This window comes from Lepidochelys olivacea (genome assembly GCF_965140295.1).
Source record: "Lepidochelys olivacea isolate rLepOli2 genome assembly, chromosome: 10".
Classification (NCBI taxonomy): Eukaryota; Metazoa; Chordata; order Testudines; family Cheloniidae; genus Lepidochelys; species Lepidochelys olivacea.
Window position 1 is genome coordinate 13,974,282 of NC_140420.1, and position 16,925 is coordinate 13,991,206.

Sequence of the window (16,925 nt, forward strand, 5' to 3'; positions counted from 1 at the left end):
TGGAAACTGAATGTCCCTAACCACAGAGCAGGCAAAGTATGGAGAATGCCACTCTGAGCCCATTCTGCCATTGAGCTCTGATCCTGTTCTGGGAGACCACCTGGAGTGCTGAGAAATTAATTTGTGCCTTCATGCCTCTTTAATCCTGGGCCTCGCTGCCAAAGGTGTTATGTTATGAGGATGTTTTTTCTGATGTGAACATATGTATGCTAGAAATTGGACTGAGACCACATAGGTCACCGAAGATCAAAGCTGCATTTTGAAGCATAAGCTTTCGTGAGCTACAGCTCACGAAAGCTTATGCTCAAATAATTTGGTTAGTCTCTAAGGTGCCACAAGTACTCCTTTTCTTTTTGCGAATACAGACTAACACGGCTGTTACTCTGAAACCTGTCATTTTGAAGCAGTGACACAGAAGTAAAAGACTCCCGATCTCATTACCTGTCCCTTGAGCCATCTGGTCTCCCATCTCAGCCATTTCACTTCATCTTTTCCAAATGCCAAAAATGATTAGCCCCTAATATGAAGTACTGGCTTTTCAAATGGACTTTACAGCCACTTTTGTGCGATCTGAGTGCAAACTAAAGAATTACAAGATGCGATACACAGAGTCGGTCATAGCAAAAAGTTTTTCTGATGACATTTAGGGTGAATAAATGACTCCGGGACTTGGAGGGAGGAACAGAAACTGAATTCCAGATGGTTGGGAAAGCAGAAATGAAATAGCAAACTCCTACTGTAGGGCGGGACCAGGAATCCAAGATATGGGGAACATAGAAGTTGGGGAATGTGCGGTTATGAGGTCAGAAAGCTGGGCTGGAGACAGTCCACAAATACGTTTGAAAACTAGGAGAGCAATTGGTTGTGAGATTCGGAGATAGTACACGAGGGTGACATGGAAGGGGTGTGATAATATGGGCTCTGACTGAGCCAGGTACATAAGTATATGCCTAACTTTAAGAATGGAAGTTGTCCTGCTGAAATCAATGGGACTACTCATGGTGTTAAAGTTAAGCATGTACTTAAGTACCTTGCTGAACCTGAGCCATACTGAGGTCTCGCTTTCTTGAGTTCAGCATCCTGCCTGTCCCCTACCCTCTAGGGATTTAGTAAGCCCTAAGAGGACATAAGATCATGAGCGTCAAGAAGAAAGTGATTAAGGCAGGAATAAGGGATTCATCAGCAGTTATATGCTGGGGGTGAGGAGAGGCAGAAAGACCCCTTTACGCACCATGGAAATGTGCAAGAAAACATAAGCAGAGACAATAAAAGGGAAATGCAGAAGAAAACAGTTGAGATCAAGATTCCTACCTTGGGGGTAAAGTTAAGGGCTCCATGAAGGACAGTGATAACAGCCAGGGACTATCATATAAGCTAGCAGACAGGAAGTATGAGGAAATTAAGTCATATACTGTACTAGTCTGGTAGTTTTGAATTCTGACACTATACTTGCAAAACATAATATGAAAAAGTATAAAGAAAGGACAATGGCCCATTTCAAATCCACCTAAGGGAGTGAGCACCCAATTCCCATTTCAATTATCTTAGCGACCTCTGGAAATCTCACCCGAATCCCAGCACTGGCCCTGTACACGCAAGTTTTTTAAAAGGTCTATTAGAGCCAGCATTTGCTTTATCCCTCCTTTCCACAGTGCTGACCTGGACTTTGGTTGGCCTTGCCCATTAGGAGGCAGAAGGGTCAGTCAGTCATGAGATGGTTGGGGTGACTAGATGAGGATTGAGTTGCTCCTCTGAGAAAAGAGAAGCAGGCAAGATTACTCCTGTCATATTGGGGGCTTTGCACCCTGGACCATTGAATACTTTTAAAAGTCGTGAGTAACTATTTTAGAGACTTGGGGTCCTATTACAGTCAATGAGAGTTTTGTCAATACAGTCAGGATTTCACTCGTGGTCTTATAGTAGCGCAGGTTTTTGTCTTGAACAGAGACAAAATTCCACCAAAGATGCTTCGTTGGCCCCATTTAGCATTGAAGAGGATTGGACATTCAAACTGCATCAATCCCTGCCACGGGCCCTTTCACTGACAGAACAGCCTGTGAGAGCATTCAGAGTAAACATGACAGTATCTCCAGGTCTTTGTAGTCACAGAGTGTAGTATGAAGAAAAGGAGGACTTGTGGCACCTTAGAGACTGACCAATTTATTTGAGCATGAGCTTTCGTGAGCTACAGCTCACGAAAGCTCATGCTCAAATAAATTGGTCAGTCTCTAAGGTGCCACAAGTCCTCCTTTTCTTTTTGCAAAGACAGACTAACACGGCTGCTACTCTGAAGAGTGTAGTCTGTTGTTGTAGTCACGTTGGTCCCAGGATACTAGAGAGACAAGGTGGGTGAGGTAATATCTTTTATTGGACCAACTTCTGTTGGTGAGAGAGGCCAGCTTTTGAGTTTAGGGAGAGCTCTTCTTCAGGTCTGGGAAAGGGACTCTGAACGTCACAGGTAAATAATGCTAGGAGGCGTAATCATTTCACCACTGAAATCCAGGGTGAGTGTGCTACAAGAACACCCAGTCATCTTCTGGCACCATTAGAGTGTGTTTGGGTTACGAGGCTGCAACTTGCATCTTATCTAGTAGCCACACAAGATGAAATGAGACATGAAAGCTGTGGAGAAAGGGACAGAGAAAACACATAAGTGAGCGGAGATTTGGGAATGAAAAGTAAGGAAGGCAAGTGAGGTGGGACAAAGGAATAAAGATGTATGGAGAGGAGGAAGGAAAGGAATGGAAAGAAAGAAACAGAATGGGTACAGAGTAGAAAAGAAGAAATGGGAGATATAGAATGTGTTATAAACAGGAGTGTATTTAGCAATTTGAAATGCATACACACCGTGGCTGGTGTATTGCCCATAACCTTGCAAGCTACAGCAGCCATTAAACACCACACAATCATTAACGCAACAGATGCCACCAGAGATACCTAGCAGGGTGTTAATATAATGCCTGATGAAGACACCACCTGCTAGTTTGGCATGGTGACCCAGGAAAGATAGACAAGTCCTAGTGATTTTGCATTATTTAATAAGGCATCTATTGCTCTCTCAACACACAGATTACCTTTATGGGAATTATACACATCAAAGGTGAAACAGAGACATAAGCCCAAAATCTCTATGGGTGTAAACAGGCAAAAATCCATTGAAGTCAATGGAGTTACACCCATTTACACCAGCAGAGAATCTGACCCCTAAATATTCTATTCTATTCTATCTATCTATGTAGGGTATTGAGAGGATTTCTATCTTTATAGATCCTAGACGCCAAGGGCTTCTTGCTCACACTGGTGTAAACCTGGAGTAACTGCAGTGATGTCAATGGAATTATACTGGTGGGAGAGGAGAATTGGCTCCTACATGGTTGCTACAGAAAGGTATTTTATGGAGAAAAGAACAGTTTGCTCCCCTGTTTTTATATTGAAAACATCATAGCAATAAAACTGATGTGTATTATTATTCATTATTTAATACTGAGAAGTGTTGCAGCCCTTTACAGACATGCAGGAGAACATGCTCCTACCCCAAGGAGCTAAAGGTTGCATTGGCAACTTGCAATCCAGCCCCAGGAAGAGCTAGCATGCAGGTGTGTTTTCCCAGAGGCACAGCATGGACTGAGACTCACAATTCACTCCCTCCTTCCCCCTTGCTCCATGAGAAGTAAGTTGTACCAGTTCCTTTCTAGGCACAGTTTACTTCCCCCTCTGCACTGGCTTAGATGTGCTGGCTAGCATGTTGGGGATGAAGCTAAGACTGCCCACTTTGCACATATATGCATGGTAGGGGCAGTAGCAATCTCCTGGCAGCTACTCTCCCTGCCATGTTACAGGTAGCCTGTGCAGGGTCTTAAGGGACTTTTATATCCCTTTACTTCTCTGCGTGGGCCCATAACCAGAGTCAAGACCTGGCCCTAACCAAAGACGCAAAGCAGAGATTCAGGGAGAGAGTTATGTTATCTTCTGACCTTCTTTTAACCCTTGCTTCTTTGCTTATTTTTTATTTTAACACAAGGTAACTGTAGCACCTTCCCCCATCCATCTCCTCCCTTGGCCTTATTCCCTCAAACCTTGCAGAGTCATCTCTGTGCTTTGCCTCCTCCCAGTTTCATGGAAGAATTCAGTCATGTGGATAACAGAATTATTTATCATCCTCTCCCTTTCCAGGATAACTTGCTGCTTATGGAAAGCACTGAGGAGCACGAGGGATCACACTACAGTTAAACACAGACAGAGCTTAAAGGATAATATCCTCTCATCGATTTTTACGCCGCTCTCCTCATTGATTTCCAACAGGGAAGGAATTCAGCAGGTAGATGGATGGCAGGATCTATTAGTCAAATGTCACCCATTTAAAGGTGAACAAATGCTGAATTCTACAAAGCCAAGGGAGGATGCTGGGGGTGGCTCATCTTTTGCAGAAAAATAGGAAATCCACTTTTGGTGCAGATCTGAGTAGAGAATGTATCCTTTCTGATATGTGACACTTCAGCTATGCTGCTTAGTCTGCTGATTTATAAATAGGTAACACAGGCCACAGGACCAAGGCAACAAGGATCGAGACAACCACATGTGACATAGTTGAAATAGTTTGAATATTTTATGCTTCTTTACAAGTTTGTTAACAGCACTTTGTGATACGGCAATCCTAACACTCACCGGAATATCCATTCATGTTTTTGCTAGGAAAAACGGAAGTGTGTGGGGTCAAGGGTCTGGAATGGGGCCCTTGACAGTGAATAGGATTTAGGCTCCTAAGTGCCTGCCATTTGAAAATGAAATTTAGGCTCCTAAATCTGTTAGGTGTTACAGCGCTGAGCTCAGCAATGCCTAAATACATCTTAAAATCAGGGCCTACGCGGCTGGATTACCAGCTTGTCAAATGGATATAAAGGGGCAGTGTTGGATTTAGAAAGTGCTTTGAGTAAGATGCTAGAGAAGGGCAAAGTATTCTTACTCACATTATTGAGTTGTATGACTCAGCAGCTCTTATGCAGAACGCCCCATTGAATTCAGTGCCGAAGAACTGACGGCACGAGCCATTGTTATTATTTATTGCGTTGTGTGTCTAGTTTGGACTGAAATGGGCAGTGTTATCGTGACACACAATGTAATCATTTGAGAGTGAATGTCTCACAACAGCTAGAAAGATGGATTAAGAGACGATTACCTTCAGAAGGACTTTGTTGTTGGCCCCAATCCGGCAAAGTATTGGAGCACATACTTCATTTTAAGTAGAGGGATTCCATTGGGGCTACTCCTTTAAGTAAAGTTAAGCGTGTGCAGTTTTGCAGGATTGGGAACTTTGGGCTAGATCTTCAGCCACAGCAAATTGACTTACTCCAGCTGAGAATCAGGCCCCTATGCTTTTAGAAAAAGCCAAAATATGCTTCCAAAAGGGAGATGTGTAGCGGTGAGATGCGCAGCAGTGTTGTAATTGTATCCTTTGAATTACCATCTCCCCATCTCTGCATGTTGCCTTAGGATCAGTGGATCAAAGGGCCAGAGATCCAACTAGGGAATTTCACAGTCACGACAAACATCTCCAACTCACCACAAATTAGCCACTTCCACGATAATGCTTGTTGTCCCTGTTAATTCAGAGTCCGTGGACCTGATCCTGCAGCCCTTACGTGTGCAGTCCCTCCTTCAGGGGGGCTATTCACGTACAGATGACGCAGCTCCGCTGAGTCACAGGGTTGCATGGATGCAGGAGAGTAAGAATTTGGGCTTGCAGCTTTAGACTTTTAGGCAAGAACTGTCATACTATGTTTACATGGTCCTAGCACAACGGACCTGAGCTGGGTCAGGTGCTACCAAAATCCAAATAATAAGAAATAATATTGCAGTTTTATGGCAGATAGCAGGGCTGAGTTACATCCTGGAGTCAAATCGAAATAAGAATGACGGTGTTTCTCACTGACTTTGCACGGGTATAAATGACGACACAAGCAGCATAGCTGTGGCTGATCAGGCCCCAGGGTGTAAGATATATTTACCTCCTACAACTATATTTTATATCTTAAACTGTGTTGGCACTCTTACAGGTATTCAGCTAAGTGCGCTAAATATCAATGACAAAGTACAGCGCACTTTTAATAGATCTCTCCAATAAGCACGTTAGTTTGACTTGCTGTCATTCCATTGTTCTGTGGAGAAGGGGAGCAGGGAACAGCTTAATATGCCACCAGAATCGTGTGCTGGTATGCAAATAGCTTGGTTTAATGCCAAACAATGTATCTCACTATCCAGTCTGGCAACCCGGCCAGTTCATACACTCAGTCCTGAAGGTGAACTTCATGTCACCCAGCAGTGACTGCTACCCACCTTGTCTCTAGGGTGGAAATATTATTTGCATATTATACAAATCCTGCCCATAGCCTTCTATGTAACAAGGGTTTGATCCTGTTCCCATGGAGGTCGATGACAAAATGCCCATTAATTTCAATGGAACAAGTACAGGCTCTGAATGCAGATACCATCCCATTAGAAAAGACACTAGTCCATCTCCATAAACACTTTGACTTAAAATACAGGAGCAGGAACAGGTTGTTCAGGCCAGAAGATCTCTGTACATTCATTGGATAGATCATGTGAATATTCAATGGACTCCTCCTTACTGATCGCTTTTTCTTACCAAAACATTTCCATTGATTTGCATGTGTGATTTTTCGAAGTACCTGTCTCCCATGAAAGTATCTGGAATGCTGTGCAAAATGATAATAAACAAAACAGAGCTCAGCCCAGAACAAATAGGCCAACAGAAGAGCCCAAAAGAAAGGGCTGAAAAGGGAGGCACAAATATCCATAGGTGTAACAACTGGAAGAGGGCAAAAATTGTCCTTGTTTGCTCTCTTCAGTTCTTGTGCGGTCCCTCGTCACAGGCCGCATTTTAAAAAGGGGTGACCTTCCACACTGTGCACTTGTAATTTTTTTGCCCATAAACCTGCTGCAGACCATGAGCCTGTCTCTATCTGACGACAGGCACAAATCAGGCAGTCAACAGTACTGGTAGGTAAGATGATTTGCGCATGTAATTTATTTATGCAGACTCAAAGCTACAGGAGCAAATTTTGAAGAACCAAACAATGTGCCCCTGGAGAGGGAGGACAGGCCTCAGTCCATCTGAAAACACAGGCTAAAGAAATGAGTGTTCAAAGTCTGACATCCTTCTCCTTTTAAGAAGTGGATGAGCTGCCTTTTAAATGCACTCTTTATTTAAAGCCATTTGCCTATGTTGCTTTCCAGATTGTGCTTTTTAGATTCTGTCCATGGCTTTTATAAATGTTTGGGATTGTTGCTGAAAGACCTGGGATCCTATTCTCTGAGACTGCTCCTTACGGTCTATTTCTGGAGCCATGATGCTTTCTGCTCTAAGTAATTTTGCATCTGCTATGTGACAGAGCCTTTGTTACAGAATGTGCCCAGTAAAATGGTTTAGACAGTGACTTGCCTAAGGGTTACTTCCAATGTTGGTCTCCTTTCGCCTTCCGTAAAACAAATCGGCCATCCAAAGAAGAACAAACAAAACACGTGACTAATATTTTTATCATTTTTTTTAACATGATTAAGAAGCAGACAAATCCCCAAACTGAAAATAAATGTGTACACTAATCTGGGAGGTTTTGCAGGGTTAACTTTCACATTTGATGACAAAAATACAACCTTGTTTGTCAGGCAGTCAGATGCCAGAGCAATGTAGAAATCAAATCATTAGAGTAGCTGCAGCCAGCTGGTCGGTGGCCATTTTAAAATTGTCCTAACTCCCACCTGCTGCCCCCAGCGCTTCCTTTAGCTCTTTCTGGCTAACTTGTCGGAAGCCAGAGATGCCTGCCCTTCCACTCCTCCCCTTTGCAGCTTCTTCCTGCGCTCTCCTGCTGTGAGACCACTTCCCTCCCAAACCCCGTCACAGCTCCTTGGCCTCTCTCATCAGCAGCCAAGGGCAAACTTTGTAAAAACGTGATTTGGTTTCATTATACCAGTTGACCTAGCACTGTTTATACTCACTTAGCCTGAACTGGTTTAAAATAGGGTTTGAACTGGGTACAGCAGAGATGATTTGGACCACAGTATCAAAAGAACTTTATATTCAGCGCAGGACTCCATTGTGCCAGGTGCTGTACAAACGCAGAACAAAAAGATCATGTCTGCCCCCAAAAGCTTACAAACTAAGTAAAAATATAACTCATAACTCTTGTGTTTTCTGAAGTGTGTAGAGTAGCTGTTGTCCCTAAAAGCCAAAAAAGTGTCCTACTTAATGCAATGGCGTCTTATAATTTGCACTAATCCTCATTCACACCCATTAAAACTCCTACATCATCCCTCTCTACATATAAATAGATATAGATATTGTATAAAACTATAGTAATCCACCTATGGTACACTTACGTACAGTAGACTTACATGGACGATGCCACTGAAAACTCTAGTGCATTGTATATTACTTTTATGTGACATTTTTCCATATAAAAGTGTCCTAGCCTGTTAGTAAGAATTCTTAAACACAACCTAGGGATTTTCATATAGAAGGCTACTTAGATACAGAATTTCCTTCATAAGCATAGAAATAACTTTTCAGAGAGGAATAAAACTGCATGCAGAAGTTTCTGCAAGCTAGGCTCTGATCATTGGACTCTTTTGGCTCTTACATATTTTGCCCCATTATCAAATATTTGCAATGAACCATATAAACAGTCATGTGTAAAATGCCTCCAGAGGAAGGATGCCCATCTGATCATCATGATAGATTTAAAAACGATGCAGATGCCGTAAATTTTTCATGAAACGACGCATACAAGAAATAGGAAAGACTTCTTATCACTAGATAACAGCTAAAATTACTCCTGAAGTTGGTTTTTACTAAAGGTTCAACTCTTTAAGGAGTTACCACTGAATATCCAGCCAATTATGTTTCTAGATAAACATTAGCCAATGAACTAATGAGGGGGAGGAATAATTGCTCAATGAGATTTGCATCGTTAGACTCTTCCCAACCTTTTAGGGACAGCATTGTTATTATTGCTATGGCAACACTGACCACAGGTTTGAATGTAACCCCCACAAATGATTAGAAGAAATTATACAGTTTAAATTTAAGTCATCACTTTTCCGCTTGGGTGATGTCACCCTCTCCCCCTCCCAACCAGGGATGGTAACCCACAATCCACCCTGCACGACTCCGTATCTGGATCACTCTGCTGGTTGTAGCACTGTGTTATACAGACGTACATCTGTGTGCGCTGCAAGGTGGCCCTTGAATCGTCCCTTATCAGGAGACATTGGGAAATGGTTGCACACTGGCTCCGTGGATTTCCATCTCCAGAAAAGACCCCCCTTTTAAGTGCTTCCAAATCTTTCAAGGTGTTGTGTTTTGTTGGTCCTGAAGACCACCCAGTGAGCCTATATGACCTCATGAGAGAGCAGTAACCGCACTTGAAAGGCCACTTCTGTTCTGGTGGCAAGTCCTATGCAATTGCAAAGTGCCCATTAAAGCACAGGTTGTTTCCTAGAAGCATGCCCAAGCCAGTAGCACGTAAACCCCTTCGGGGGCTCTGGAAAGCATTCCCTTTTGAAATGCTGCAGGAAACACCGAGATGAAAGGATAAGTCTCCTGGCTGTGCAGTTACAGTCTATTGTCTTCCATGAAGGAGAGTTATCACTCCTCAGTTGTGTTATTGCAGTTAATCCACTTAAAGGCTATTGGATTTGCAGATGAGCTGAATTCTTTGCTCCTGCTATTAAGATGCTTTGTTGAGACGAGAAAGGGCTGTTATTTCAATCACAATGAGTTCAGTGAGATGTCAGGGTGCAGGGGACACCTTGTGCCCGTTTACAGGGGGGGTATTTTTTTTTTGCCCCCAGGAGGAGGCTAGAAACGCCTTTGATTTGAGCACTCAGAGAAAGCGCCCAAATCCCAGGCCAATTATTAATTGTTAACGAGTTCGCTCAATCCGGAGTGTCATAAGAACACTTGCCCCAGGCGATCGGTTGTGTAAACGGTGGCCAAGGAACCCTGCCCTGCAGCTCCATGGCATACAACGCGGAAAGGAGGGGCTGAATCAATAGGATACGGGTTTAATATGTAACCGAGTCGGCCCTTGAATAAGGGGCAGGGCACAAAACAGCTGCTGCGCGTTGACTTTGAACCTTTCCACGGGAGAGAGCTGCTCAAAGTCAAGCCACCCCTGCGCGCCCAGACACACACCCAGGGCGCAACAAGCAGCTGCTCCAGCCCGTGGCAGTCTCCCGGCTGCTGCACGATGGCCCCAGCTCCCTATCCACCGCCTGCCTTTCGCAGGGGGGATTGGGGAGTGAGGCGGGGGCGAACATGTGCCCACCCCAGTGACCTCCCCCTCCCCACGCCATCACGAGCGCCTGGACTGCAGCAGACCGGGAAGAGCGCGCGGCGCCCGGGGAGGGAACCTTGCACTTCATGCGTGTGCAAAGGAAAAAGGAGGTGGGAGGGGAAAGGTGCCGCAGGCGTAGGGTGGAGACGACGGGGAAGTTCTGGCCCTGCTGGCTGGGGAACCCCCCCCCCCAGCCACTGCTCCCCTCCGAGGCAGAGACACACCCACCCCCCCAAGAGCTATTGCAAGCGCTTTCCTCTGAGCTTGGCATTCTCCGAGCAGCAGGACAATAGTGTTTCCACCCCCACAATATTTGCAAGGTGGGGAAGGGGACCATGTCAGGACCCATTAATAATCTCCTCCTTGCCCACTTGTACGGGAGAAACTCAGCTCGCTCTGCCGCTTAGCTGTCTCCTTGGAGTGACGCGACGTGACCCTCCCCAGGCAGCCCTTGGGTTTTTGGCGGGGGAGGGAGCGTATCAGGAGGTTGCTGAATAATGGCGATTTTCCTTTGCCTTATAAGCGAGACAAGGTGGATGCTTTTAAGGTTGCAGCCTAGATCTGCGCAGAAGCTCTCTCAGCCCTTCCCTGTGCGTTGGAGCTGCTGGCTCATCCCTCCCTCCCAGTGCCGCAGAGGTGACAGGGTTTGGGCTGGCAGCGGGAGGGGGCAAATAGCCCCCTCCCCCGGTTTTGCAGGGTCTCTTCTTTCCCCGGTGCGGGGCTCAGTTGCCAGGTGGCTTTGCAGCGTGCGAGGTTGGAGACTGCCGCAGGAAGCCCCCAGCCCCTCCCACTACTTGTTGTTTGCTGCCTGGAGTACTCTGGGGGGGGGGGAGGGGGGAGAGGGAGGCGCATGGGGTGGGAGGGTGCCTGTGCTATATTCTCCTCCCCGGGATTATTTCACACTCCAGACAGCTCAAGAACCCTGCCTGGGAGTTCCGATTCCTCGCTCCGATCGGCAGAGCCGGTGCCGGCCCCCCGGGGATTTAAACCTGGCCTGTCTCCCGTGCAAAGTGGGGAAGAAACTGCACCAGGCCGCCTGTGATCTTGCAATATTGCTCCGATTTATTTTTTTTTTAACCTCACCCCAGCCGGGGCGGCGGGGGAGGGAAAAGCGGGGGGCATTTTTCAGCAAGAGAAACATTTCGGTCCCTATAAATAAAGATCCATTTACTGGGGGGAGGGAGGGAAAGGGTAGTGGAGGACCGGGGGAGGGGGGCGATCTTGCAATACATAAATAATTAAAGGAACCTGCTGCTGCTGGGGTTTGCCTCCTGCCGGGAAAGGGAGGCGGGTTTGAAGCGCTCCCGCATGTCTGGAGGGGGGCGAGCTTGTCTCAGACAGGTGATGGGCGTTTCGGCTGCGCTCCGGATTGACTCCTTGGGTTTCACTTTGGTCTGATCTAAGCAAATATGCAGAAGTACCGGCTGGTCTAGTCCTAAAGCCAAGAGGAGCGCGCGAGAGAGCAGCAGAAGCGGAGCTCCTCTAGCCAAGGGAACATACAAATCCCCCAAGCAAGCCCCCCCCCCCACCTCAACGTGGACGAAGAGCCCCGAGCCGCACGCCTCACCCGTGTCTTTCCCCGAGGGATGGTACTGAATTTCCCAGCCACAGGAGCCGGGCTGGAGCTCCGACACAGCACCCTGACCTTTGATTCGTGCCCCCAGTGTCTTAGAACGCGATGAGGACCTGGGCTTGCATTTTGCTGATAGGGTTTTGCTACCTTCCCTTTGCGTTTCCTGAGGTAGGTGAGACTGGCTTCTTGCATTGTTAATTCCTAGGGCTCAGCAGCGGTGGTGGTGGGGTGTGTGTGTGTGGAAAGAGTGTTTAGAAGGTCGTTTGGGAGGGGGAAAGCTCCTAGTTTTAACCCGGGCCGGGGGAGATCGTTTGTTAGTTCCCTCCAGGGCATCTCTCAGTATTGCTGCCGGGGGAAGCGATTCACCGCGGTTGCTAGAATTTTGCAAAGGCAAAAACCAAGTTGCCATGTAGGGTGCAAATGGGTGAACGGAATGACCGTGCATTTTGCTCCAGGGCTGTTTGCTGGCTGCATGCTTTTTGGAAAAAAAATTGCATACCCACCCCGTTCCAGTTTGCGACACCCATCGGAACGCAAACGGCCTTGGGATTATTTGCAAAGAAATCCGTGCTCGGACCTGTTGTTGCATGGCAAGGAGCAGGAATTATAGCGCGGTTTCCTGCGAACAAGAAACTAGAATGAAACCGCTAATAAAATGACCGAGGAGCAGTTACTCTACTGGGTTCATATACACACACGATCTGGATTTAGAACCGAAATCATTAAAACCTCCTCTCCCCTCTTCAGAGCTGAAGTTGTTCTTGTGCGGCCAAAAATGTAAAAATAAATATCCCTTTGCACCTATTTATTTGGAGCCCAATCAGGGAGCAGTGGGGTGTAGTCTGAGCTAAACCCATTCGTATGTGTGGGCAGTAGATTCCTATGGAGAGAGATCTAAGAGAAACATGATTTTCTGTCTCTCTGGGGATCATTACAGGTGGCCATTTGTAGGGGGAAATTTGAGGGAATTTGTAAGACAATTGAAACCCCACTTTGCCTCTCGCTAGCGGCACAAGGCACATGCCCACCCCAAAGCATCATACCTGGGGGGTTGTTATCATTAATTATTATTTTTGTAAGTTTCATTTTCGTTTATACGTACAGCGTGGGTACTTGTTCTAGGATACGTGATTTCTCTCTGCCTCCCGACAGACGTTGGGGGAAGCTGCTGACGCCCTGGGTTGGTGTGAGCTTATAACCAGCTTGAAAACTTTGTTTTATCCCCTTCCTGTGAGTTTCTGGGAGGTTTAAGGATCTCTCCACCTGGCAGAAACTTTAAACCAGCTCAAAGATGAAAGTGTTAAACAATTGCTCAGGGGTTTGGGTTTCAGAGTCGTGGCGCATTTCAACTTGATCTCTTCTGCTGGTGGTGATGGCTCTATGAAATCATAAACACCTAGGCACCCTCTCTCTCCCCCTGCCTGTGCACAACAGCGGGGCTATCAAGCGGTGGCGAACGCAGGACGACTCCAAACCCTGTGGAGGGGAGATTTTAAATGTCTCATCGAAACACGTCCTCCGACGCAAGGCGATGCCTAAAATGAGTTACTTGGAAATGTTAAGCAAGGAGCCTGTTGAATAGAATTTCATGCGAAAAGCCCCATTCCACTTGCGTAGTGGGGTGCAGGGTAGAATCAGCTCAGAGCTTTCAGGGGCGTCCATAGGCACGCTCAGCCTGCAGTGCTCATGTACTCAGAGGTGATCCTGGAGCAGGAGGGGGAAGCAATGATTTGGTGTTTTGTCTGTTTGAAGGAAGCTGAAATCCCTCAGGAGCTAATCGAGAGGCTGGCTCACAGCGAAATCCACAGCATCCGCGATTTGCAGCGCCTCCTGGAGATTGATTCCGTAGGTAAATTAGTCTCTTTCCTTCCTTCCCTTTTTATTCCACTGTTCAGAGGGATGGCACCTGGGCCCACAGATCAGCACGTGCCTGTTTGTGAGGATGGCTTTAAAGAGACGGTTTCTGAATATTCCATTCCCTCCTTTCTAGCGCTGGGTGGGCCGACAGACCTAGCCCAAAGATCAGAATCCAAAGCAGGGAAACCAGAGGAGGAAGATGATGAGTCAGGCGTTTCTCCCCAATCCCAGCAGGGTTCTTAGGAAAGTCCAAGAACAGTTACCCCAGACAAGGATCCATTTCCAAACCAGGCTTATTTTGCATTTAAAAATGAAACCATCGAAAAGTGAGCAGACACCAAATAAACTTGGTGCACTTTTTTCTCTGTGTAATATTAATGTTAGTGACCTTTGTACTGTGAGACCTCTTTATCAGCAAAAAAAAAAAAAAAGAATTTCCATAATATTTATTGTTGTTATTCCACTGCACCGTTATCTTTAAACTACCGTGTGAGAGTCATTTAAAATATTTGCAACAATATTTATGAATGAAGTAATGTCTCTCCAAAATCTGGGGCTTATTGAAAGGAAAATAAACTGTCCATACTGATTTTAAACAGGAACCTTCCTATGGAGCTTACAGACACTCATTCAGAAGAGAATAGCAGGAGGTTATTTTCTGCACCATTAGGCTTGTGAGACTATACACTTCACTAATGTTCTACACTGGAACAAATGATTGCAGTTTGGAATCAGATCTCAGAATCATTGCATTATTGAGTCAGAATCATTACATTGCAGTTGATGCACTTAGCTGTTGGTGGTTTCTTCCGTTAGTTTGTGAAAGAATAAAACAAACAGATGCATCCTCTATGAACCCAGGGTAAACCTCTACCTTTCTAAAAGCACAAACAAAAAGTCAATGAGTTGTTGCTTGCATTGGTATTGGGAGAGCTCCATTGAAACCGTATGGTATGCATTTTGGTAAAATATAGACTAGGCTCAATCCCCTTCATTCAATGTTGCAACATCTTTTTAAATGTTAACTTAATTGTCTTATTTTTTTTTAAAGTGAAGTAATAGTGAACAGAAATGTACCAGAAACATAGTTTACAGACATGGCTTTCCTTTTTCGTGATGCTGAGCAGTAACTGGTGTCCCATTAAACTGAAGTTTCAAATACTCATCTCCTTTCACATTGCTTTGCCATAATGGCTGATTACTAATACTGTTAAACACATTCTTTCTTCAAAAACCCTCTTATCCATCTTGATTTTGGGTTGATCTGAAATTTTTAGAGAGAAGTTCTGCTCTGATTGTCATTGGGATTAAATAAGCTTTCACAATAGGGACAAAATAAGGAATCCATATGTCCCCACCTAAAATTGTGCTTTATACCGTTCAAGTGAATAAGGACCTAATGCTGATTCCATTGGAGTTAGTGAATATTTTAGCTCCAGAGGGAGATGCCTGAGCACTTTGGAATTTGAACAGATTTTTTATTTCCTGTGCCTTTGAGTCAATAACTGGTAGATACAAGACTATATTATTTTAAAATATGGCAGTGAATGGAGCAGAGCAGTGGAACTTATTCCAGGCTGTAATTACTTACCTAATTGCAAATATCAAGCAGAAACAGTACTGAAAAATTAAGAAGTTAACCATAAATGTGTTATTTCATTTTGCTGTTTTACTGCAAAGCATCAGTCAGAAAGCACCAGAAAAAACAGGAAATACAAATATTTTAATATTTGAACATGAAACATTAATATTTTAGGGCATGAACTTATAAAAATTCCAAGGATCCAGTCCTGCACCTTTATTTTTACTTATGTGAGTAGTCCTTATCCAAGCATTAAACTCTATTACTCTATTCTGACTAATGGTTTCAGGACTGGGCCCTGATGGAGGTAGGTAGGCATTTACAATCTTAGTTTATGCTTAAACACATCACTGGACCCAATCCTGCAGTCTTTTCTTTCATGAATAATCCTTAGACCCCAAGTATTATGATAGCTATACAAAATCAATTAAAATTGAATTCAGTGGGTATACTCTGGAGATAAAGGATTGCAGGATTGGGCTTGTTTATTGTATGTGAGGTTAGCATGGGCTAGAAAGTTAGATGTCTGATGGTTAGCACTGCTAAGATAACATTTCACACAATACTCTTTCTTTTGGTTTAATATATTTGTTACTTAGAATAATAACTACATTTTAAAAGGGTTGGTTCAATTAAGATCTATGCAGCAGTTATGTTGGTGATTTTGCAGCATTTACTCTGATAAATTATGGATTGCACAAAAAATTCCCAAACCCAAAAAACTCAAAACTCCACGCAACCCATCCAATTATCACTTTCTCCCCCATTTTAGTGCGTAACCTTGCACATCCTTCCTCAAGTGACTAGCTCTATTAAACTCAATAGATCTTCTCAAATCAGTGAGAATTGCTCTTTTGGGCAAGGGTTTGCAGAATTAGGCTTTCATGTAGTAAATGTCTGACTTTCCTAAGAAATGTGTAGCTCAGTAATGGGCAGAGTCAGTGGAAATTGGAGAGAGAGAGGTCACTTTCTCTCTCACACTGTAAAACAAACACAGTATATGTTTTTCACAAGTAAGTCTTTTAAGTCAGAGTGGGCAGCTCTTCCTTGCATTCTGACAGATTTTGACTCGATCTTGTACTGCAAGGATGACTGATAACCCCTTCATAAAATTAGAAACCACACCCCCACACCATCTGGCATATTACTTAAAGCAAAACATTATCCAACACGGTGCTTATCAATGTTTTCAATAAAGAAAATCTGGGCCAAATTCTTCCTTGTTTGCCAGAAGCTGGGAATGGGTGACGGGATGGATCACTTGATGATCACCAGTTCTGTTCATTCCCTCTGAAACACCTGGCATTGGCCACTGTCAGAAGACAGGATACTGGGCTAGATGGACCTTGGTCTGACGCAGTATGGCCGTTCTTATGTTTTTATGCTCTTATGGCCTGATCCTGCACTCCCTAGTCAGAGAAAACTACCACGGAAGGCAATAGGAGTTTTGTCTCAGTAAGGATCCCAGAAACAGGTCCCTGTGAAAGTTACACTGATGTAAATCCATTGAGTTCCACTGAGAGCAGAATCAAACCCTGGCTACTTAAAATATAAAGCATGC

At 44.7% G+C, this 16,925-nt stretch overlaps 1 protein-coding gene across 5 annotated transcripts in view; it reads left to right on the forward strand.

Moving 5' to 3' along the window:
• The first annotated feature begins 11,588 nt into the window (after positions 1–11,588).
• PDGFA (platelet derived growth factor subunit A) overlaps positions 11,589–16,925 on the forward strand; it is a 29,913-nt gene continuing 24,576 nt past the window's right edge. For all 5 annotated transcript variants that reach the window (XR_014713233.1, XR_014713234.1, XM_084640668.1 and 2 more), the window contains exons 1-2: positions 11,589–12,093; positions 13,678–13,774. Coding sequence is in view for 3 of the 5 variants with exons in the window: in XM_084640668.1 (XP_084496794.1) it covers positions 12,031–12,093; positions 13,678–13,774 (160 nt within the window). In the remaining 2 variants the exon portion in view is untranslated. The remainder of the gene's footprint in view (positions 12,094–13,677; positions 13,775–16,925) is intronic.